At 53.7% G+C, this 24,535-nt stretch overlaps 1 protein-coding gene across 5 annotated transcripts in view; it reads left to right on the forward strand.

Annotated features, from left to right (window-relative positions):
* Positions 1–24,535, forward strand: part of Kdm4b (lysine demethylase 4B) — a 78,660-nt gene that overhangs the window by 18,351 nt on the left and 35,774 nt on the right. For 4 of the 5 annotated variants that reach the window (XM_034497441.2, XM_034497438.2, XM_034497439.2 and 1 more), the window contains exons 3-7: positions 3,265–3,429; positions 5,819–5,994; positions 6,363–6,477; positions 8,642–8,835; positions 24,249–24,298. In XM_034497441.2, coding sequence (XP_034353332.1) covers positions 3,289–3,429; positions 5,819–5,994; positions 6,363–6,477; positions 8,642–8,835; positions 24,249–24,298 — 676 coding nt within the window. In that variant the 5' untranslated portion in view covers positions 3,265–3,288. Of the gene's footprint in view, positions 1–2,673; positions 2,795–3,264; positions 3,430–5,818; positions 5,995–6,362; positions 6,478–8,641; positions 8,836–24,248; positions 24,299–24,535 lie in introns of all 5 variants that reach the window. The other variant, XM_076932003.1, reaches the window with a different exon arrangement.

Below are 24,535 nucleotides of genomic sequence, written 5' to 3' on the forward strand. Positions count from 1 at the left end.
AGTTTAGCTGTGCCCCAGGCAATCTTTGCCTTCAAACAAGCTGCTGTGAGCCAGGATGAGCATGAGGGGAGTGGAAGAATATGTGCTGAGTCTGGGTTCCTCTCCCAGCTCCCAGAAGGAAACTAAGGAATTCACAGTGAGACCTTGCCCAGAGAGGGTGCTCTGGACACACAGGGCTCGGCAGGTCCTGCAGGCTTCTCCTCTGTCAGGGGCATCCACTCAGCCTACCACCAAGAGTGAATAGCTCAGTGATTTCAGTATGTTCAGAGTAGTGCCACTGCCTAGTTCTAGAACATTCCATTACCCCAAAAGGAAAATACACCCCCAGGAGCAATTAGTTACCTCTCTCTGCTGCCTCTAGCACCCACGAATTCTCATTTGTGGGTTGGCCTGTTTTGGACATTTCCTGTTATGGATCCCACATTGAGTGATGTTTTATTAGGGTTTCTATGGCTATGATGAGACATCATGACCCAAAGCAACCTGGGAAAGAGAGTCTGCCTCTGTCTCCCAAGTGCTGGGATTAATGGTGTATGCCACCAACCGCCAAGCAAGAGGCATTTTTCTTAACTGAGGCTCCCTCTCAGATGACTCTAGCTTGTGTCAAGTTGACATTAAATTAGTCAGCACAAGTAGCTTTTTTTGGGGGTCTTCCGCTTAACCTGATCGTCAGGTCCTTCCACACTGTGGGTGTCTGAGCCTCACTCTTGTTCAGGGCTGCCTGGTAATCCAGTGTGTGGTCAGGCCATACTTTATCCATTATGTGCCTTGTTTCTGGTTTGGCTACTGTATGCAACATGAAATCATGCCATGGATTTGCGTTGGACTTTGGTTTGTGGTGGCAGTGGCTTTGGGCTGTGGTGTTTGAGTAAGAATGGCCCCCATAGGTTCATCTATTTGCGTAGGTGGGATTGGGAGGTATGGACTTGCTGGAGGTATGTCACTGGGTGGGCTTGGAAGTTTCTAACGCCTGTATTAATCTCAGTCTCTGCTTGCTGCCTATGGATCAGGCTGTAAAACTCTCAGCTCCTGCTCCAGCGCCATGCCTGCCTGCTCCCCACCACAATGACAAGGCACAAGCCTCTAAAGCTGTAAGCCAGCCCCAGCTGAACGCTTTTCTTTATCAGAGTTGCTGTGGTCATGGGGCTGCTGACTGCGATACAAGAGTGGCCATGATAGGCCTTTGGAGCTCAGAGACTCCTGGAGCAGTGTGTCTGGGAGTTGCTTCTCGCAGTCTCTGAGGCTGTGCTCTGTGCTGTGACAGTTGTTAGCAGCTCTCTCCTGCCCTGGGCCACAGCTCAGTCAGATTGTGTGTCAGACTTCCACTTCCCTCCACTCTGCCTCCTGCGCCACAGCCTCGAGTGCCTTCATGTCAGCCTCCCAGCCGCCCCCAGACACCCACTCTGCGCCTACACACAGATGGGCGCAGCTGAGCCAGCTCTGAGGAGTGGTCCCATGTGATGTCACAGGTCATAGCCCTTGTTCTTGTGCTGCTGTGACTTAAGATGGTATCTTTTAGTTCCCCCTTAAACAGATAGGATGGGGGGCTAGAGAGATGGCACAGGGGTTAAGAACACCGATTGTTCTTCCAGAAGTTTTGAGTTCAGCCCCCAGCAACCACATGGTGGCTCACAACCATCTGTTATAGGTTCTGATGCGTCCCTCTGTTTCAGTGACAGCATGCTCATAAACATAAAATAAATAAATAAATCTGAAACAAACCAAAAAATCAGACGGATGTCTCATGTACCTTCTATAAGCGTGTCAGGCCCTTGCAGTTTCCTGACAGCTGGCTCTTGGGAGCACTTGGTCTGGCTAGCCTGTCTACTCCTGGTGCTGTGCCAAGCCCACTGTCCACTTGCCCTTGTGGCCTTGCTGCCCACCCTTCTCATCTCCCAAGTTAAATAACAAACTTACCAGCCATAGCCCCAGGCTCCCAGCCAGCCTTGGCCTCTGTGCCCTGGGTTGTCAGCCCACCTTCCTGCAGTCCAGCTGACCAAAGCAAGGCCCTCAGGGCTTATTCTTTCTGCCAGCCCTTCTTGTTCCCATCCCATCCCTGCTGTTCACCCAGATCAAGGAAAGGAGGGCAGGGCTGCCAGGGGAGGCTGCATGTGGAGGACTGGGCGGTGCTTCCACCACAGCATGCGGGCTTCCTGTGCTCCAGGGTCACGCTCAGCTGGCACACAGCTAGGAGAGTAAGAGGAGTGGGACAGTCAGCATTCTAGGGGCAAATTGTGCATGTAGGACCTGTCCGGGAACCCCAAGATGGACCCAGCCACACCCTAGAACCGGCTCAGAGAGGAACCTATCTCCCTGCTGGGGACCGAGATTAAGTCATGGGGCCTCTCAAGATGATGGCCCAAGCCTTCTGGTCAGCTGGGAGTCACCAGGGAGTTTGAGGTATCAGACCTCCAGGGGTAGGGACCTTCAGGAGCAAGAGAGATTGGGAAGACACCCTGGGACACTTATTCCTCTCCAGAGACCAGCAGGGCTGTGGTTTTTGGGTGCCCAGCCACTAATCTCTGGCCTAGGTCACGGCTGTACCCAAGCCTTGTACTCCATTTATGGGCATGTACTGCCACCTTGTGGACACTCTGGGAATTGCACAGGAGTTTTTCCTCTATGCTCACTTTGGAGCCATTGTGTGTGTGTTGGGGGGGGTGGGGTCTCTAGGAGGAGCGAACTCCACAACTCTTTCTGGACCCTGGGCTGCAGACCATATGATCTCTCAGTGAGGAGAGGGCACCTGGCTGAGAAGATCCATTTACAAGGGTCGGGTAGGAGGCCAGCACAGGTAAGTTGATGTTGGCTGTGGCTTGGGCTGGCTCAGATGGGTTGGATTTGCCCTCCTGGTCCAGGGCTCCAAGAATAGCTTGATGGAGTCCAAACAGTTGACTCCTGTGCACAAGTGACCCTCTGACAAGCCCTCACGTGTGTGCACAGGGTTCCTGGGTGGATGTGGTGACCTAAGGCCACAGGTCCACATGGGAAGGTCCCTGCTGAGAACAGTGCTGGGCTCTAGGGACCTCTGATTGGAAAATACACAGCTTCTGGGACCCCATCAGCTTTGGAAGGAGGATTCTTGTGTGTTTAGTCAACTGGTGTCACTTTGGCTCTTGGACTGGTGGGAGTGATGGGACTTTGTGGTTTGCAGGCATGGCCCAGCTGCTGTTGCCGTCAGCAGCTGTGGGTGTTTTTGTTGTCTCCGAGGGCGGTTACGGCGGTGATGGCAGGGCTGTGCTAACTGCTCTGATCTCCTCACAGGTGTAGCTCCACTTTGCTGCAACCATGGGGTCTGAGGACCACAGCGCCCAGAACCCCAGCTGCAAAATCATGACCTTTCGCCCCACCATGGATGAATTCAGGGACTTCAACAGATATGTGGCCTACATTGAGTCACAGGGTGCCCACCGTGCTGGCCTGGCCAAGGTGTGTGATGCTACTTCCAAGGTTCCTTGTGCCCAGACACCTTAGCACTGCCTCTCCAACCTTCTTAAACATGGAGACACTGGTTTTGTGGGGGTTACTGGACCAAACCAGGGCACATGTGCTGCTGATTCTGGGGAGCAGCCCAGCCTGGGTGGACACAGAGCCTGCTGCTACTCGGGACAGAGCTGCCCAGGGTGGGTGGTGCCAGGAGACACCTTTAATTCTTGATTAAGTGGCAGAGGTTAAGTACCTTGTTCTTGGGGCCCTGTAGCTCTGCCTGAACTTTGCATTCTGCTGTTTGGCCTGCCTGTCTGAATGAAGCTGTCATAGTAAGCTGTGGCTCAGGTTCTCTGTAACCTTGTGGGCCTATGTTAGTTCATGGAGAGGATGCTGGGGAGACTGACTTCATCTGAGTCCGGGCACACATAGAGCACAGCATGAGCTCACACCTCTTCCCACCTTCTGAGGACGGCTGGGCTCCAGAAGCATCTGTGGCCTGCACTCTGCTGCCCATGTGTGAGCTGAGGGGATAGGGTTCATCAGCCTTGACTGGTTTGTGTGCGGACATGTTTGTGTGTGCGTGTGTGTGTGTGTGTGGTGTGTCTGTGTGTGCTGTAGTGGATTTGTGCATGTCTATAAGAATGTGAATGTGTGGGTGGGTGTCTGTGTAGGAATGTGTATATGTGTATGTCTAGTGTAAGAATGTGAGTGCATATGTGTTTGTGAGTGTAAGACTCTGAGTCTCTGTGTGTGCATGTGTGGGTATCCATGTAAGAGTGTGAGCATGTGTGTGTGTGAGCATGTGTGTGTGCATGTGTGGGTATCCATGTAAGAATGTGAGTGTGTGTGTGTGTGTGTGTGTGTGAGCGTGTGTGTGTTTATGTCTGGGCTGGGGGCTCTGCTGGCAGCAGAGCTGTTGTCATCAACCCCCAAGGAGCTGAGAGGGTATTTGCTATAGGCAGTGAGAGCCAGACCCACCCAAGGGTGGGGAGGGTTCTGAGGATGTGCTAGGGTACACAGGCCAGGGCTTCCTGGCTGCTTGGTGAGCACTAGGTGTGACAGCCATGGAGGTATTGCCTTAGGGTCTCCTGGAGGTCAGCTTCCTTCCCCTGGGAGCCAGCTGGAAGGAAGCTCAGTGGCTCACCAGGATGGCTGCTGTCATGTGGCCACCTCACCTGCCTTGGCTGGTTAGTTAGCCTTGGCTGAAGTGTGGTCTTAAGCTGTCCTTGCACTGGGGCCGGCTGGTTCTCCTGGGGTTGTCCTGGGCAGCATATCTACCCACTGCAGAGTAGGATGTCTTGAATGTGTGACAGCCACGGGTGTCCCTGACATGTGCCAGAAGCCCCAGCTGAGAGTTCCCTCCCTGTGCACAGAAGTGGTACTCTGTGTTGTTTCTGTGTGATAGTGGAGTTCATGGGCAGCAGATTACACTTGCGCTGTCTGACGCTATCAGCAAGCTTGGGGCTAGTAGTCTTTCCTAGTGGCTAGAACTGGCGATGCTGGCTTCAGTGCTCAGAACTCCCAGCTGGAGCCAAGCCTCCTGTGGGTCAGGTTTGCTTCATCTTTCGGAAGAGTGGAGAGAGAGGGAAGCCCGGGAGGCTTGGGAGGCTATGGTGCCGCAGCCTAAGAGCCATGGACCTGTGCCCTCTACCTTCACTCGAGGACGCTGGGACAGTTCTGACTCTGCCCATCTCTGGGGTGAAAGTGCCACCTTCCTGCCGTTGCCTGGGTTCTCTGTATTCCCTCTGTCCTAGCTCATCTATCAAGTGCTGGCCCCCATCCAGTGCTTGGGCTGGGTTGATGATCCCTTGTGCCTCAGTTTCCTCAGGGCAGCCACCTGCCCACCTGGCATCTTTAGTTCTGTGTGGAATTCCCCTCCTCCAGGTTTTGCTCCCATCTTCTTGGGCCCCCGACACTGTTTCTGACCTGGTGTTGGGAGTTCCCTTGCAGCTTGCTGCCGTGCGCTCGCCGTGAGAGCAGCCCTGCCTGCTGGGGGCAGGACTGGTGCTGAGCTGACTCTTTGAGCCAGAGGCATCCCATGCACGGCCATGTTGACCCGGGTTCACCTCTCAGAGCGTTGTCCTGCCAACCCAGCCTTCACATGTGTTGGCAGTGGCTCAGTTTAGAGCCACATACACCATGCCCAGCTCAGCCCTGGTTCACAGTTGTCCAGTGTCGTGTGTGTGTGTGTGTGTGTGTGTGTGTGTGTGTGTGTGTGTGTGTCTCCATGGCTGCTGCAGTGAGGCCCAGCTGCCACCTTGTTTGCCACAGCTGTCATGACTGTGTGATGCCTGTGTATGCAGCACTGGCCTAGGGCACTTAAGTGTTTGGGAACCTGAAATCCCCACTCTTGGGAGCTGCATCTCCCACACCCTTCTTGGCCCCACAGATCATTCCACCCAAGGAGTGGAAGCCACGGCAGACGTATGATGACATCGATGACGTGGTCATCCCAGCACCTATCCAGCAGGTGGTGACGGGCCAGTCGGGGCTTTTCACGCAGTACAACATCCAGAAGAAGGCCATGACTGTGGGGGAGTACCGCCGCCTAGCCAACAGTGAGAAGTATGTGGTGAGAGCAGTCTTTCTGCTCTGACTCCTCACTTTCTGGAGGCCCAGCTTAACCCTGTCCCTGTCCCTGTCTCTGTCCCTGGGGGGGGGGTGGCTTCCTTATCCTGGCACGTGGCCTGAGGTAGCCCTTCAGTGGAGGTCCCCTGTGCTTCCTGAAACCTCCGCCTGCTTGCATGCATTTTGAGGCCGACAGTCACAGCATGCTCAGACACGTCCTCGCGCTCTCTGCTCCGGCTACCCCGGCTCCTGAAGCTCTCGGCCCCTCCTTGCACATCCAGCTTTGGCTCTGGAGCTGGTTTCTGAGGCAGCTAGAGGGTATTATACTGCCCAGAACCTAACCTGAAGCCCTGCACTGTCCCCAGGTACTGTACCCCACGCCATCAGGATTTTGATGACCTGGAACGCAAGTACTGGAAGAACCTGACCTTTGTCTCACCCATCTACGGGGCCGACATCAGCGGCTCCCTGTATGACGATGTGAGTGCCCACAAGTGCTTGCCACACTCGGCCGCCAAGCAGACTCCGGGGATGGGAGGAAAGTGGCTGTGCCTTTCTTCTCAGGGCCTCCCCAACTCCAGCAGCTCCCACCTCTTGTCCCTAGACACTACTTGGCAGGGCTGTGCTGGCTTCTGACCTAGGGTGTCATGCTGCATAGGAGGCCACAGCCTGAACCTTCTCTGTGGTGGGGCTGCTGAAGTGTGGAGCTGTGACAGCATCCCAGCCTGCTGCTGGCAGCTGCCACCTTCTCCTGGCCAGCGGTCAGCTACGGCCTTGGCTCCTCACCACATTGCTGTTGGAGGGTCTCTTGTTCAACTGTGTGTGTGTGCGCGTGTGCGTGTGCGTGTGCGTGTGTGTGTGTGTGCACGTGTGCACATGCGCACATGTGCACATAGGAGGCCAGTGGACAATCTCAGCTGTGTTTCTCAGATCCAGGCCCTGTCTACTTTGGATTTCTTGTGGGGGGAGGGTGGGGGTCAGGGTCTCACTGAGTACACAAGCTCACCTCAACCTCAAGAAGGTATGCCTACTCTAAACTCTACCCTGAGTTCTTAGGGTTACTTGGCCTACTGTGTTTTTTATTGTTGGGTTTTAAAATTGTATTAATGTACTTTTTTATTCTGTGTGTATGAGTGCTTTGCCTGCACATATGTTGAATCCCCTGGAGCAGGGGTGTTTTTGATACGAGCCTCCACATGGAGCCTAGGACCAAACCTCTGGAAGAGCAGCCGGACTCTTAATCTCTTAAGTGCTGAGCTACCCCCCCAGTCATTGGCCTGCCTGATCTGTTGGGAGTCTCACTGAACCTGGAGGTCACCCATCAGGCTAGACCAGCTAGCCAGCAGACTGAGGGACCCCCCTGTGTTTGTTCAGGGCTGGGATTTTGGGTGTATAGTGTCAGAGCCAGCTTTCTGCATTGGAACTGGGGCTGCGTTCAAAGCCTCCCACTGAGTCCTCTTCCTGGTGTTTTTGTGTTTTTATAAGTTGTGTGTGGTGTGAGTGTGTCTGTTTTTTTTTTTTTTTTTGTGTGTGTGTGTGTGTGTGTGTGTGTGTGTGTGTGTGTGTATAGGCACATGTGTCTGGCCTCTCTGTGTCTCTGAACTGGGATCACCAGGCTTGGTGTCAGGGACCTTCATGGTGGGTCCTCTCAATAGCTGTGATTGTTTCTAAGGGCAGCTTGGCCATGTCCAGCCTATGAGCCACAGCACAGCAGTTAGAAGCACAGGGTTCAGTGAACTCTAGTGGACTCACAGAGCTGTACAGCTACAGCTATGCCCATCATCCCAAAAAATAGACCCAGCTCCACAAACAATCACAGCGGACAGACCACACAGCATGACCCCATCTGTCAGGCAATAGATGTGTGGGCTGAGGCCTGCTTGGGCTCCTGTTGGTCCTATCTAGGTCCATGTGGATGAGGGCTGTGTTTCTCTGAGGTCTAGATCAAAGGTGGACCTGCTGGTCCGGTCTGCTTTCCAGCTGCCAGCCAGCAGCAAAACTGTCTGTGCATAATGACCTGCTGCTATTACACTGTTGTAACCTCAAAAGGTTCTGTCCTTCTGATGGGACTGGGTACTACCAGGATCACCCTGCTGAGATCCCAGCATGCACCCTGGTGGCTCTCTTAGGGACAGTCTTAGGTGTAGGTACCTGACGCTCCCAGTGTGCCTTAGCTCCAGCTCACAGCATTTGACAAGAGCTTGGGTCAAGGTGGAGGCTCCATCCATAAGCCTGTGTCTATCTGAAGCTGTTTGGTCTTGTGTGATGCACGGTTCTGGAAGGGCTGTCATTTGGGCCTGGATTCACATGCTTGTGAAGGGATTACTCCACATGGAGATCGTCCTTCAGTGTTACTTAGAGGTATGGAGGTCACTGCCAAGTTGTAGTTGTCCCTTGACATGTGCTAATGTGTAACCTGCTGTTCCAGGAAGGGTGGGCTGGTATGTGAGAGTGTGGAGTGCAAGCAGCCCTAATGAGCCCATGACCCTAGGCCCCTTGACCTCTCTGAAGGACCATAGAGCCTGGGGACATGATGCTGACATACCTCATTCATCCTGCTGTACCTCGGGTGACTGTGCAGCCAGTTAGGTACAGGTAGGCACACCTGGAAGGACTCTGCTGACTGCACACTCATTGTCCATAGGACGTGGCCCAGTGGAACATCGGCAATCTGAGAACCATCCTGGACATGGTGGAGCGCGAATGCGGGACCATCATTGAGGGCGTGAATACACCCTACTTGTACTTTGGCATGTGGAAGACCACGTTTGCCTGGCACACAGAGGACATGGACCTCTACAGCATCAACTACCTGCACTTTGGCGAGCCCAAGTCCTGGTAAGTGCTGGGCTGTGAGCCATGGAGAGACCTAATGGTTGGGGCCACTATGGGGAACTTCCAGTTCACTCATTGGCTTGGGGGAGGTCACTGACCCAGGACTCTGACCTTATTGATAGCAAGTACCCACATGCACTTCTGTCATCCTGGGCAGTAAATAGGGGGCTGTGGTCTTGCCCAAGCCTCTGCCAGGCCAATGGATGTGTCACCTGCCAGCCACATTACAGGGACTGGTTCCTGTGGGACCTGGAGGCTGAGTGAGTTGCCAGCAGAATTGTTCCATTCAAGTGTTTTGTGTCTGGGATTCTTGTGGTCTCCTTGGAGGATAAGATGACAGCTCAGGTCTTCCTCTGAGCACTGAAAACTAGGGGTCTGATTCCCCTTAGTTGCACCCTGTAACCACACAGTGTGGTCCTTCTGTCCCCCATTGTCCAGAACCTCCCCGAGGCTCCAGGTGTGACAGGAACACCTTGCTCTCAGCAGGCCTCCCTTCTGTTGCTCAGCTCTAGACAGGGCTGCCTGCTGGGCCGCCTTGCTGTTCAGGGGAGTCCATGCTCAGCTCGGCAGCTTTCATTCCCTGGGAGATATAGCTCTGTTGATAGGAATGCCTTTGATGTGAACCTGCACTGTTCTGCAGCCAGCTGACGGCCTAGCTGGGCTGGAGTTGGGCTGGATGGGAAAGTGTGTCCCTAAAACTCTCTCTCTTTCTGATATTCTCATGCCTCATGAGTCCTAGCAGTGTTTTCTTGCAGTTACGGAGGTGAGAAATCCCATTAGTGTTGTGTCTGCTGCTTCCTGGTTTCCCAGAGCCATAGAGAGCTATGCACTGTACTGTCCCAGCATCAGAGGCCCTGCATTCCTTGGCTCTGGGCTCCCTTACTCCTTCAGACATGGCCATGAGGCGTCTCCCAGTCTCTGCTTCTGACTGTTCTGCCTCTGTCTGAGGGCTCTGTGGTGATACTGGTCATCCAGGACAACCCCCATATGCTCAGTCCCCTGTACATGGGGAGGTGACCTCTGACAGTCCTGGGAGAAGGTCAGGGATGTGTGGGTAGCACTGTCAGCTCTGGCTCTTAGCTGCTTTTCCTGTTGTAACAAAATCCTGACAAAGACAACAGAGGAGAAAGGGTTTGCCTGACTCTACTGTCATGAGGGGGAGGAGCTGAATCTGTCAGTTACATGACAGGAAGGGGATTACATGGATGCTGGTGCAGGTCCCTCTCCTCATTTGTGATCCAGGATCCCAACCCAAGGGCTGGTGCAAGGCTTCTGTCCTCAGGTAGCACAGTCAAGATAACCTCACAGGTGGTCCTGGAGGCCTGTCCCCTGTGCTTCTCTCTCTTTTCTGTTCAACAGTTAACACTGATTGGTACCATGCTCACTGTGGGCTCCTTCGGGGTGTTTGAGCTACTACACACTTATACCCATTCTGTAGGTTCCGCTCACAAGGTCCCTGTCTATGGAAACATGTTTTACAGCAGCAGGCTGGTGATTGTGTCTCACAGCTGCCGGGTCTATGCCCTCAACCCCTGGTGTGGCCCCCAGCCTCTGGTGGCACCATCCTCTGTGTAGACCTGTCCAGCCATGTGACTCCTCCCATGGTACTCTGCTGCCACCTCTGTGGAGGACAGCTATGGCAGTTGTCACTTGGGACCCAGAGATTCCCTGAGAAGCGATGTGGCAGTGGCAAGGACCTGCTCCTTGTGATTTCATTGTCCTTCAGGGCCAGTGACACCCACAGATCCAAACCGAGCCCATGGCCACTCCTGCTCCCAGTGATTGTGTGTGCACAGCGGTTGCCTGCCTGAGCAGGTGTAGGTGAGTGTGTCTGTGTAGCCAACAACGTGACGGACTGGGTATCAGGTCTATCTTGTACCTCACTGACACAGACTGGTATAGTTGTGCTCTAATTGTATTTTGAGAGAAAAGTTTTATTTAACAGGAAGGGTGATATGTAGGAGGAGCTAAGGTGGGAGGAGTAAGGAGAGGAGGAAGAGAAGGAGGGAAGGAGATAGGTGATGAGAGAGAGAGAGAGAGAGAGAGAGAGAGAGAGAGAGAGAGAGAGAGAAGAGGGAGAGAGAGAGAGGAGAAGGGGAGGAAGAGGGAGAGGGAGAGGGAGGAGAGGGAGAGGGAGGGGGAGGGGGAGGGAGAGGGAGAGGCAGAGGGAGAGGGAGAGAGGGGGAGGGGGAGGGAGAGGCAGAGGGAGAGGGAGAGAGGGGGAGGGGGAGAGGGACCGGGGGAGGGGGAGAGGGAGAGGGAGAGGAACATGGAGGTGGATGTTCGCGTGTCTCCCAGTCAAAGGCAGCTGGTGTATCTAGGTTGGGTGTTGGGTTACACCTCTGATCGTATGGGCATCTTGTTATTGAGCATTACCAAACTTTGATCAACATTTTAAAAATTGTATAAAAGCAAAAAGGAGGAGGGGGATTGGATAGGGGTTTTCTAGGGAGGGGAAATGGGGAAAGGGGATGGCATCTGAAATGTAAATAAAATATCCAATAAAAAATAAATAAATTTAAAAAAAAAAAAACCAAAAAAGATATAAGCAGGATGTCCTACTCATGATGACCACTAGATGGCGCTCCCACCTTTCTGAGTGAAGCAGCTGCTCCATCCTACTCCCAAGCCCCAGCTACTCCTGGCTTCCTGGCTGCAGTCAGCAGGCCCCTCATCTGTACCTTTCCTTGTGTCAGGAGGGGAGACAGCCCCGATTTCTCTTCAGAAAGCTCCGAGCCAGCCAGGGCCATGTGGTGGGACTACAACTCTATTAACAGAAAGAAAGAAAAAGAAACCAGGCTGAGGATGAGGCCCAGCCAACATCACATCTCCTCTCGGGACACTCAGAGAGACCTCTGAGCTCCAGGAGTCATCAGAGTGGTCTGTAAAGCTCAGAGAGACAGGCTGGTGAGCCAGCTGTGGGCCTGGTTGGGACTAGAGCATTCCCAGTGTGAGAAATCACCTCAGCAGGGAAGTGAGAGCTCTGCTGTTTGCGGGCACCAGGGTGTGCATGGCCCCATGGCCCAGCAGCTACTGAAACATGGGCTTTGAAGGGTGGTGGCCACACACACAGCGTGTCACTGGCTGCTTGGCTTGCCCTCCTTTGTCACCTTCCTTCTCCCACACTGGGTGCAAGTCCAGGTATCCCTGCTCCCTGTATCCTGCCTGTGACTGGAGGTAACCATTAGAGCCGGTGGTGAACAGAATGGCCTCTTGTTTGGAGAAAGAGAGCTCTAGCAACCTTAGGTAGAGCAAGCCTTGGTAAGGGAGGCCCTGTTTATAAACAGGGGTCTCCTACCGTGAGCGTCTACTCTTTCTAGCTCTCCCACAGTAGGGAGGGGTCTTATTGTGCTCTCTGTTGCTGCAATAAACACCGTGACCCAAAGTAACTTGGGGAGGACCCAGCTTACTTGGCTTATACGTTCCTGTGGCATGTCATCATGGAGGGAAGTCAGGGCAGGAGCTAAAGCAGGGTACTGCTTTCTGGATGCTTCCCAGGGCTCACCCAGCCTGCTTTTTTAAAGAACCCAGGATCACCTGTTCAGCCCCCCTGCAACTGTACCTCCCCATGAGCTGGGCCCTCCTATGTCAATCATAATCAAAACATTACCCTATAGGCCAGTCTAACAAAAACATTTTCTCAGTTCAGGTTGGCTCTTTCCAGGGGCACTAGGCTGTGTCAGATTGACAGCTGAAGCTGTGACAGAATAGGGCCCGTCTATCCTTGGGGACACACTTGACTAGGCATGTGCTTGACTTGGGTTTTTCCTGCTAGGTTTTGGGCCCCAGTAAGATAGGGTCCCAGTTATGCTTGTGTCCCCAGCTCCAGCAGGGACCAGAAAGGAGTCAATGCCACATTCTCACCTTTCGACATGTGGGTGTTGCTTCCTGGATGCACTTAAAACTGAGGAGTTTTAAGCTGAGCCCTTCTGTTGTGTGGCAAGACTTTTCCTGGAGAGATACAACACACACACACACACACACACACACACACACACACACACACACACACATGTCTACTCTCCAGGTAGGGAGCCTGTTTTGTTTTATTTAAAAAAAAAAAAAAAAAAAAAAAAAAAAAAAAAAAAAAGGAGAGCCCGGTTATGTTTTGTAGAGCACAGTATGAGATGGGAGGGGTGCCTCTCCGGGCCCATCTCTCTCCCTGAGGTACCAGCCATATAGGTATAGTGTAGGGCATGGGAAGGGGAGTTGAGAAGGGAGTAGAGTCAGAGAAAGATGGGGTGGGGAGAGGGAGAGAAGAAGAAGAGGAGGAGGAGGAGAGGAGAGGCTGACCAGGAACACAGGGAGAGAGAGGTGGGGGAGGGGAAGGGGTCAGAGAGAGAAGATAGAGAGAGCAAGAAGGGGCCAAACAGTCCCTTTTATAGTAAGCCAGGCTTACTTGGCTATTGCCAGGTAACTGTTGGATGGAGCCTAGAAGGAATGCTAATAGAGCCTATGACAGTTCCTAGTATGGACAGCACCAAGTCCAGCATGGTGCCATGAATTTTATTGGGGTCACTGATGGGCATATGAGTGAGGGGTCACGTACTGGAGCAGAAATGACTCCGAGACAGCTGCATCGCCAAGGCACGAGTGACAGCTCAGAAAGCTGGGGACCTGATGCTCACAGCAGAGCCTGCAGGCCGGACGTCAGGATGCAAACCATCCTTTCCAGTGCCTCAGTTGGTCTGAGCATCTTCCAGGCAGATTGGCTTCCTGAACTCAGCTTTTATTGCTCACTCTGGCAGGGAGGGGTCAAGTGAAGCTGGTCAGTTTCAGGAACTTCTGAAGCTGTTTTTAGTTGCTTACCTTCCTGTTTAAAAAGCATCCATGCAAAATGGAATACTTCACTCTCAGAGGGAACTGTTGCAGTCCCTCCTCCATCAGATTCTCCAGTGCAGTCAATCTCTGTTGTGTTTTGGTTCAGCACCATCCTGGGTTTTGGATAATGAGGATATCTACAGGTCCCTGTATTTTCTGAAGGTTTTCTGCATCTGTTTCAGCTTTGGCTGGTGTGATTTAGGGGTCAAGGAATTTGAAGGTGGGGGTGTGTGCTGCCTGGGCAGGCTCTGCCTAGTCCTCCAGAAGCTGCCCCAGCAAGTGGCACTTGAAGGAAGGGTGGGCTCTCATGCTCTCTATAGAAAGCTGTTCTTGCACTGGGGTCTCTGGAGGAGTGGGCACACTGTGCAGCTGTTGTGAGGCCAAGGACAGTGCCTTTTATGAGAAATGGCGAGGAGGCCTGTACTTGCAGGTACCCAGTAGCGCCTCCTCCTCTTCTGTTTGTAGTCTCCTGTGGCCACTATGGTTACTCAGGCCCTTTAGCCTAGCTGAGGGAAGGTAGCCTACATCAATTGCCCTCTAAGGCCCCAGAGGACAGCTGGTTCTGCTGAAGAGCTGCCCTGGCTTGGGTCTCTATCTGCTGGTGTGGTACTGGCTTCTGAGGGCCTTGTAGCCCCATACTGAGGGATCAGAGCTGGTCCCTGTGCTCTACCTTAGCTTGCTGCACCTGTGAGGGTGGTTCCTTCCAGCTGTCAGCTGGGCCACTAGCTCCCTCTGATGATGAAGCCAGCAGGAGGCGGCTCAGCTTGAAATGATTGTCTCTTATCGGGCTCACATGGCTCAGCCCTCCCTTGTTCTGTCTCCATTATGTGACAGACTCCTGGGAGGTGGGTGCTCTCCACTTGCCAAGTATGCCCTGCCGTACTCTGGAAAGAGCAGGTGCCCCACTGTGTCTAAGCTGGACTGACTTGTGGAAGTCTGTGAGCTGCTGCTGTCCACCACCCCCCCCCCCTTGACCTGAAGCCAGTGACTGTGATGGTCTCTTGTGTGGGGACATTGCCACTGGGGGGATGGGGGTGGGGAAAGGGGCTCCTTCCTGGTCCCTGTGCTGCCACTCTGCCCACTCTGGAGCACCTGGCTGTGGTGCTTGCTGGGGTTTTAGGAGAGGGCAGAGCTCTTTGTAGAAGGAACCTCCTCCAAGGGTGCCATTAGTCCCAGGTCGCTGCCCTGCGCTGGTAAAGCCTACAGCAGGCTCTGTGGCTGTGTGGCTGCTGCACCACGTCTGGCTGTGGTGGGTCTTCTTCTACCCAGTCTACATCTCCATGATGTCCCAAGGGTACAACCCACTCCATGTCCCCTGACCTATGTTGTCTCAGATACTGTAAGCATGTGAAGTAAAAAGTCAGTCCACAAGTTACTGTGTGTTCCCTCCCTCAGGACTACTAGAAGCCAGGAGACCCCAAATGTAAGGTGATTGAGAGCCAGCCAGGGGTACCCTCCAGCTAGAACCAAAGCTCTGCCCTTTGGGTCTTGGTACTTCAGCCAGTGCAACCACTTGGTCCAGACACAGAAGATAGCAAGGGACAGTTGTGTTATCCCTGGCCCAGTGCCCTTTGCTGCCTTCTCATTGGGTCATTGGCCTCACTGTTGCCCTGGCTCTGGCCTTCTGCTTGTTGAGATTGTGCTGTCCATCTCAGCCACCTCTGGAGCTAGATAATGAACTGAGGCTTGTGACACGCCTGAGCTTGAACTGGGGCATTGGGCCCCTGGCACAGCAGGACGAGCCCTGTGTCATTAGCTACCACGATGCTCTGATGATGACGGGCAATTTCAGGGAAGCTGGTGCACGCGGCAGGGTGCAGCTCTGAGTCATAGCCTGTGCCCATTAGCTTGATGAGCCGTCCTGCTTCGTCCTTTCCACAGCCGGGCCCTGCTGAAGACGCGGCTGTGGCAGGCTCTGCTTCACAGCTGTGTCCTCAGGATCCGAGGGTCAGAGCAGCCAGGACACCGTATGCATGTTGGAGCTCATTCAGGGCCCCAGCTGACTGTGTCCCCTGCCTTTCTCTCTTCTGGGCTGCAGAGCTCTGTAAGCAGTGCTGAGCAGAAAGCCATGTGTATTCTCTGCCTAAAATAACCTGCTGCAGGTTATGAGGAGTCCCTCCCCACCCCCACAGATTTGGGGAATTGGAGCTGAGCTGGGCTCTTGAGCCAACTGGTGAGCTGGGGTGATGGTTTGTGGGTTTCCCTCCTTGGTTTCTACATGGCCTACTTTTATGGTTGGGGATTCCTCTCCCTTCCACTCTTTTCCTCCCTCTCTCTGTCCCCTTCCTTCTCACTGTCTTCTTCTTCCTTTCTCTGTCCCCCTCTTCCCTGCCCCTGTCCTTGCCCTCCCTCTTCCTGTTCCTGGCTCTTCTGCCGGGTAGTGCAGGTGGATCTGTCTACGGTGAGCCAGCACGCCAGCTTTCCCATGAGTGTATCGTACCCTACGCAGATTCTTCAGTGTCTTTACGAAGTCCTCCCAGCTCCTCCGGGCAGCTGGAGGACTTCCCACTTCCCTTCTGCTCGATGCCTTGGTGATGTGGAGTATAAGCTTGTGGTTACCTTCGTCACAGACTAGCCATACTGACGATGACCTTGGCTGTGTGGCCCAGGCTCAGGTCATCTGCTGGTGTCCTCTCCCCACAGGGCATTCTTTAATGTCCCCCACTGCACTCTGAGGTGAAATGAACTTTAAAGTTAGATGTTTCAATTATCAGAGAAGAGATGAAGAAGCAGGGTGGCCCTGTGCTAGGACGGCAGCTGGACCCAACAGTGTCTCTTTATCAGCGCCTGCTTCCTTTCCTTCTTCCTGGAGAGGGATCACAGATGGAGTGTGGGCTCTGTGGCTCAGAAGTGGAATGTGGGAGCCCTTTGGGCTCTCCAGGCAGCCTACAGCAGGCGCCTGCCTTTAGGCTGTGTGGAACACCCTTGTTCTCTACAGCCCTGGCCTTGGAGGGGCCATCTCTTGATGAAGCCATGCTCACCCCAATGAATATTTAACAATAACTTACTTGTTTTTATTTTATGTGTGTTGGTATTTTACCTGTATGTATGTCTGTCTGATCCCTGGAATTGGAGTGAGCTGTCATGTGGTTGCTGGGAATTGAACCTGGGTCCTTTGGAAGAGCAGCCAGTGCCCTTAACTACGGAGCCGTCTCTCCAGCCCCGAGCCACTGTACTTTTTGCAGGCTCCAGATAGTCGATGGAACTCCGTCTTTCTTCCTGTGGGTCAAAGAATGTGTTGTCTGGGGCCTAGGTGTGTGCACTCTCCGTGTGTGCTGTGGGTCAGAGTGTGTTGTCTGGGGCCTAGGTGTGTGTGCGTGTGCACTTTCCGTGTGTGCGTTGGCGATGGTGTTCTGCAGCAGCCTTTGAGTTCCCACTGCCCCTCTGTACACAGTGCTGCTGTCCTGGCTTTGAGGGCTTGAGCTGCCCCTATTTGTCCTTGAACTCCATGCATCTGTCCCTGGGCTGCATAGCCTGGGAAGGGCCATTTCTGAGCTTCGTATATACGGGTCAGTCTTGTCTCCAACCATGTGTAAGAGCTGGTCTGTCAGGGGAAGCAATGACTGGCATACTTCCTGCTGGGAATTCACCTTTGCAGGGCTGTATCGGGGGTCTGCTGATGACTGTTGGGATGTCATTGTGCAGGACCTGCCCCCATCACACCTCCTTCAGGTGGACAAACCTCACTTGGCTATGAGTCTCTCAGAAAACTTGCTCCTGAAGAGAGCTTGGAAGGGCTTTTGTCCCTGCCAGCTTCCCATTTCCCCACAGCATAGTTGACCCAGCATTAGCTCCAGGCTGGTAATGGGGGATGGGCGGCCAACACTGGCTGCTGGACAAGCCCACAGCTCTAATGCTGCTTCAGCTTGCTCTCTACCTGTGTCCCTGCAGAGCTGTCAGGGGTGAGCGTCAGCTAACTCACTTGCCTGTGGGCATGAGCTTTGGCCCAGCTGGCTTGAGGTAGTCAGGCCACTCCAGATCTGTCAGCACCTATATATGCCGAGGCTGTTACCCACGAAAGAGCTCCGAGTATGGACTCTAGACCCTGGATACCCACAGATGTCCACAGTGTTGTTACATACTGTTTATGTCAGTGGCTGTGCTACTACCAGCTTGTCCTCAGCTCCTCTAGCTAGGACTAGCACATGGCCCTGTATTGTTTCAACATCTTTAGGGTTGGCACTATGACATATCGCACAGCTCAGGTGCAGGAGACCACAGGGTCTCTGTGCTAGGAATGTCCCTAGTTTAGCTGGAGCAGGCTAGGTGTATCAAAAGGCCCCTCCAGAGGCTTCATGTCTGAGTGTTCTGTGGGGCTTCAGTGGGGCTATGCGTCTATGAAGCTGAGCCTGTGGCTGTAAAGAAAGCAGAACACCAGGCCCATCTGTGGTATCAACAGTGCTCCTAGGCGCTGTGCGGACATGGAGAAGGGAGGCTAGTTTGGGTCTACACTGGGTTCACCACAGAGAGACCTGGGTGATCACAGGGCTGCTGTCCACGCTGCGTACCGTGCAGGCCACAGTGTATATGGGCCACATAGGTCCCAGGAGTATCTCCTGTCTCCACCTACACCCTCTTTGTCCTGAACAGCGCCCCTTGTTCCCAGAGGACCTGTCCTTAATCCTTTGTTTTCAGTATTTGAGCACAGTGATTGGGCTGAGTCCCGAACCTGGCTTAGGAGACTGCTGACACAGGGTTACTGCGTCAGACTGTGAGTCCAGGCTGATGGCTGTGTACAGGGCTCTTGGTTGTCTGCGACATGGTCCAGGAACCCTTTGCAATGGTGCCTTTTCTGTACCTTGCCCATGCCCACACCACTAGGCCCTTACCAGCTCTGCACCATCCCCAGGACCTGCCTCGTGGCCGGTCTCCTGTGAACATTTCCCAGACTTTGGGTAGTGCAGGGTAGGTATCATCTAGCCTAGGCCCACAGGTGACTGTTTAAGTTTTGGTGTTTGTCCTTCACTAAAAATCCGTGGGGGTGGGGGTGGAGGTGGGGGTGGGTTGAGGCCTCACACCTCAGCTGTGCATGCAGCCTCTGCCTTATCTGAGATTGTTGGACACAAATGCACCAGTGTCTGACTTCCTCCCTGGGTCCTCAGGGAGATGTGACAGTCACAGATAGCCATCCACCCCTCCCTGGCCACCCAGACACTGTCCTCCCCATGCCATCAGCTTCCCTGTGGGTGGCTGGCCCTCCTACCTCCAAGATAGCTCTCTTGATCCCCTGTGTATTTCAATAAAAATGTCATTACCAGAAGTCACTGACTGCTGGTATGTGACACCAAATTCTACCACCTATTGTCCCAGATAAGGATCCACTAGAGATAAAGCCAGTGGCTCAATAGTCTCCATCCTGGGAGCAGCCTCTCCCATCTGGCTGCTGCTATCTTTGCTGCAGTTTGTGTTGTCTGCACAAGCTGATAAGATATGGGGATTCCTTGGTGGAAAGGGCAGGCCTCACTCTGCCAGGCAGGTCAAGTAGTTCCTCATTGGAACTACCTTTTGTGTCAGGCAAATGGAACCTCTTTTTTCAGAGTGATCCAATTGGGATACACAGAAGCCTAGTCCCTCATGGAGCTGCTTGCAGCTTCCATGTGTGTTTTCCCATGTGTGTCACATCCTTGGTGGCCTCCTCTCCGTTGTGAGTTTTGACAGTCTGTTGGTCAGTGTGCTCCTGATGTCTGAGTTCAAGGGCACCTTCATTCAATACCTGTCTGTCCAGGTTTTGCTCTGACCTGTGGGATCCCTCCTTTTGTGACTTAGCTGCAGGGATCTGCTGTTTGGTCGCACCAGGAAGTTACCTGCAGTCCCATGTGCTCTCTTTCCAAGGTCTCCCAGGCTGTGGCCAGGGCTGTGAGAGTCACCGTCTCCTGCTTTTGCCAGTTGTGTGACCACAGGCCTCAGGGACCTTGGGGGAGGGAGTTTGTCTATCATTCTTGTCTGCATTCCTGTTGCTGGGGACACAGAACAAGTGACCCTTGGACCCCACACAGTATTGGTCTCCTTCTGAGTTCCTGCCTGCAGACCCTGGTTCTCTCCCGGCCCTGTGCTCTGAGTCCCTTCTGCTGTTGGGAGTCTCCATGTGCTGGGACTTGGCTCAGTCCTACAGGCTGCTGCCTAGCTCTCAGTCTATTCCCTCCCGTCATTCCTTGAACACTCCTGTCTCATTCCTGATGTATTTCATTGGCTAATGTCTCCATTGTGGAGCTGTGTCTGTGATGGCCACTCACTTTGCTCTCATTCCTGGATCACCTCTTCAGTGTCTTCCTTTACTACTCTAGGAACACTTGGGGACAGTGATCTTCCTGTCATCCAAAGACTATAACATGGAGTGGTTTGCTGTCTGGTTTTCTTTTTTTCTTTTCTATTTTTCTTTTGACATAAGATCTTCCTGTGCAGCCCTGGCTAGCTCAGAACTCACTCTGTAGACCAGGCTGGCCTTGAACTCAGAGATCTATCTACCTGTCTCTGCCCCCTGAATGCTGGGGGGTATAGGTGTGTCCACCGTACCAGGGCTGGGTGTTTTGTGTAGGTTTTGTCTGTAGCCCTGCAGGGTCAGTCCTTGGTCCGATTTCTCACTGTGGGAGGCCAGCTTGTTAGTTGGCATGCCCCTGTTGCTGACATGGTTTTCTGCCTGCCTTCCTTTTTCTTCTACTAAAACCTCTGCCAGCCTAATGTTCTTTCCTGAGCCACAGCCTGTGGGTATGTGGCACTGCGTCTTTAGTGGGAAGGGCATGGAGGACTCTCAGGAATCCACCCAGGGCCCAGGGCCTTTTCCAGAGTGAGGTGCTGTCTGTAGTGGCCAATGCACTGACCTCATCCTCAGAGCCAGGATGTTTAAACAGCTCTTCTGAGGGTGACATCACACTCAAGGTACCTTGTGCAGGAACCATGTAAGGACTTGATGTGTCATCCTGTGATCATCAGATGCATCTTCACTGTCTCAGCCTTTGGCACCTCATGGTCTAAGCTGAGGGTTACTCTGGACTACTCCCACCAGTGCCTGGGAAGCTGGTGGCTCATGGGGAGTGATGACCATCCTACAGGGCTATGTGGACCCCAGCACAGGAGCTGCCCTGTTGTCCTTAGCCCAGAGGGCTTGTGTCTAAGGGTAGCTATGACAGGTTGGCTCTTGGGGCCCTGGAGAGCCACTGCAGTTGAATCTACAGTAACATCCTAGGCTATGGTGTGTGTTTGTGTTGGGGGTAAGGGGGTGTGCACATGCATGTCTCTACCAGGGGCCTTCACCTGGCATTTGGCCTGGCCTCTGCAGCAGGGTGAGAGTGCCCTGCCCTCTTCCTGGGTCTGTATAAGTTGTTGTCTACCTGGCACTGCATCTGCACTGTGGAGTCACCTCCTTCATTCTTAATAGTGGACAGTATACAAGGCTCCTGCATTGCTTGGCTCCTGGCCTCAATGTTGTTGTTGACTTGAGCTCAGCTAGAGGATGGTCTCCTCATTGAAGAGTGAGCATGATGGTCCTCAGCAGGTCTTTGGAGCTTGGGGCACAGATGTGCTAAAGGCCTGTCAAGGCACCTCACCTGTGGGAGCCACACAGAGGCCACCAAAGCCCAAGGCTTTGGGCACATGAGGGCAATTGGGTTCATGGCATGGCTCACTGTCAGCAGCTGGCAGGCTTCTACGCAGGCCTGCTCCCCCAAGCCTGTGTTCTCCTTCCTGACACAGTCCCGTGCAGGCCTGCTCCCCCAAGCCCGTGTTCCCATTCCTGACACAGTCATTTAGTTTTAACTGGCAAGGCTTTGCTTATTTATTTTCATTGTTCTTGATAATAATTCTGAGCCATTAGAGGGGAAAATTATATTCAGAAGCGCTGTTTCTTGCTTTATTTGTTTGATGATTTAGAGCAGCACATAGGCTGGCTTTTATAGTCTGGTAATTATTCACATCCGTCAGCCCTTCCGGGGGATAAACAGAACACCGCGGAAATTGCACTATTAATAGCGGCCTCCTCTGCCTGCGGGAGACAGGCAGGAGGGCAGGAAGAGACTGGTGTGTCCGCAGAGCCTGCTCATCCTATTGCACCAGGGCTCAGCTGGCTGTCTACCCACAGGGCTGGAATGGCACCCTGAGGCCTTGAGAGTCCCCTTCCTTGACACCTGTACTTTACCATCATGGCTGTGTGCCGCGTGTCCCTCAAATGATCTGGGCTGCTCAGCACCACTCAACACTGGAAGGCTGGCACGAGTTCACGCTTCCTAGCCTCATGTCGATGCACCTGCGGTTCCTGTGTCTCCAGTTTTCTCCAGACCAACTTCCCATCTTCCCCACATGGCTTGGTCACTCTCCAGCGTCAGCCATGTGGCCTGGACCTGGTGATGTGAGCCTTTGATGTGAGGTTCTGGCCATGGTGGCTGCAGACAGGGATGAGTCGCAGCTCTCATCCCAGATGAGCTGTCCTGTCCTTCCTGGAGACCACAGCTATTGCTTCCTCTAGAACCTTTTATCCAGACTCACCCAGCCCTCACTGTGCTTGATTCCCATGGCTTCGTGAGCCACTGACGTGTGGGAGAGCGGCCACATCTGCAGTCGTTCACCCAGCCCTCAGCACCACGCCTCCCATGCAGGTATAGAGCTGTTGTCTTCCCACCAGCCAATACAGAGTCCCCCATAGGATTGTCAGAGAGACCAAATCCATGCAGCATGCTGGAGAGAGAGGACGGGGCTGCCTCTTCTGTAGACCTCCTGGAGGTACTTTGTGGGTAGAGGTGATTTAGAACATGGAGGTGGGTGCCAGGGGATTATGGGGATGGTTCAGAAGGATGCATCTTTCCTGACATGTGGTCTCTGGCCTCTGCATCTCCTAGGAGGAGCTGGCTGAACCTCAGAACCCTGGGACCTTGAGTGGCCTGCTTAGTGACCATAGTGAAGACTTCCTATAATGTTCAAAGGGTCTTCCTGGACCCTGTGTCTAGCTCAGGGCAGTCCAGTGTCCACACAGAGCCTGGCCTGCTGGAAATTTCTCTGCCATGCCATGTCACCCATGATGGCTTAGGATGGGTGGACTGGAGTGGTCTAGGCAGGATAGGTCTCTCAGCTATTATCAGGGACAGTCCTGGAGGACTAGGGGCTAGGCACATGGGTCGTCCTGAGCACACGCAAATGTGTGTGCATGTTTGTGTACATTGGTGTAGGTGGGAGGAAGGACATGTGACCAGAGCTGATACAAAAAGTCTTGCGTCTGCAGCAGGACTGCCTAGGACCCATGTGGGTGCTGTTTGGGCACGGCTGCCATGGCATGGGAGGCTGATGCCAGAGGGAGGGGGAGGGACCTGTCTTTACTAAAGCTCAGAGATGGAGTCACAGTGCTGGCGGGTGCTCCTGATCCTCTGTAGTACTGTCGCATTGTTCCCAGCACAGACTGCCTTTACAGGGATGAGCCTGAGTGTCCATGGTACCCCATCACAGTGCAGGCCTTCGACAAAAGCCTGCGATTTAGTTCTTCTGTCTGGCATGTGGTCTCTGGCCTATGGATCTCCTAGGAGGAGCCACACAGGATCCTTGAGGCTCTGCTCTGGGAGCCCCATAGGATCCATGGGAAAGTTGGCTATGCACTTGGCTGCAGCTACCCAGAGCTGCCCTTCAAGATGGGCCTGGCCACCCTGCCCTGGCTTCTGCAGCTTTCTCCAGGCTCAGCACTGGGCCCTTACCCTGGCTGCTTCATCTGGGACATCAAGGTCCTCATTGGCTATGGCCTGTGGCTGGGTGACATAGGCACAGTCTCTGTAGCCTCGTCTGGTCACAGCAAAGCACAGAGGTTTCCAGCCTGCTGCTCCCTTCCATGTGTCCACAGGCTTATCTCCCCAGGGCTACCCTTCTGCACCCGTAGCCAGCAGCTCGCAGGCTGCACTTCCCGATAATGCCAGGCGTGTTCCGATGTATTAAACTTCGGCAGCCACCAGATTCAATTAATCTTATCTTTACAAGTCCCAATTATAGGCACTAATTAAGTGGAAGGCGCTGTGTACTGGGGTGCTGCATTCATCATTGTGGCCAGAGCTGGAAATTGGTTCCTTTCAGGTCTTGGGTGTCTTCCCAGCAGCCCCGGTGGGGGTGGGGCTGCTGGCCTCCATCATGGTGCTCTGGGCTATGGCTACAAGTGATAAGAGACCATGGAGGGAAGTGTGACCTCAGTGTGTCCAGACATGAAAATTCTGGAGTAACCCTAGGGCTGAGGGTGCCAGGTTTTCTTGAGGAGTCCTGGGGCACCTGGAAATTCCTTCTTGTGTTCCCTATAGATCTGAAGACAGGTTGGTAGCTGAGTCTCCTACCACCTTTTTACTTCACTGAAAAACTCCTCAGTTCTCAACTGCTCTGGCCTGGTGGCTGTAGTGAGCTTCCTCTACCTTGGCTCCTGCATCCTCTTCTTGCCTCTGTGCCCTGCAGAGTGCTGAGCTGTACCCCCACCTTCCTACTCTACTCCAGGAGCTCCCCCAGTGTGACCGCTACCTCTTCATTGTCTAGTGTGACTCCCCACCTTAGGGTTTGGAGGTGACAGCCCTGTCTGCTCTCTGTGGGTGTTCACTGCACTGGCCAGAGGTCCTTGGCTCTGATGTGCCTCCCTTCTCTCATAGGTACGCCATACCGCCAGAGCACGGCAAGCGCCTGGAGCGCCTGGCCATAGGTAGGTATCTTAGCCCTGCTCAGCCCAGGGGAATCTTGCTGTGCCTGTCTGCTGGCTACTCACTGGATGCATCCTGACCTCCTGCACTCAGCCCTCTGGGAGCTCTCCCTAGAATGATGGCAGAGCTTTGCATGCTGCCCATCAGAGAGGAACCAAGCAGCCAGGGCTCAAGGTGTAGAGAGGTTCCAGCTCGAGGCACTGGGTGGGTGTGGTGGGCTGAGTGACAGCATGCCCTAG

Source organism: Arvicanthis niloticus, chromosome 3 (genome assembly GCF_011762505.2).
Source record: "Arvicanthis niloticus isolate mArvNil1 chromosome 3, mArvNil1.pat.X, whole genome shotgun sequence".
NCBI classification, from domain to species: Eukaryota; Metazoa; Chordata; class Mammalia; order Rodentia; family Muridae; genus Arvicanthis; species Arvicanthis niloticus.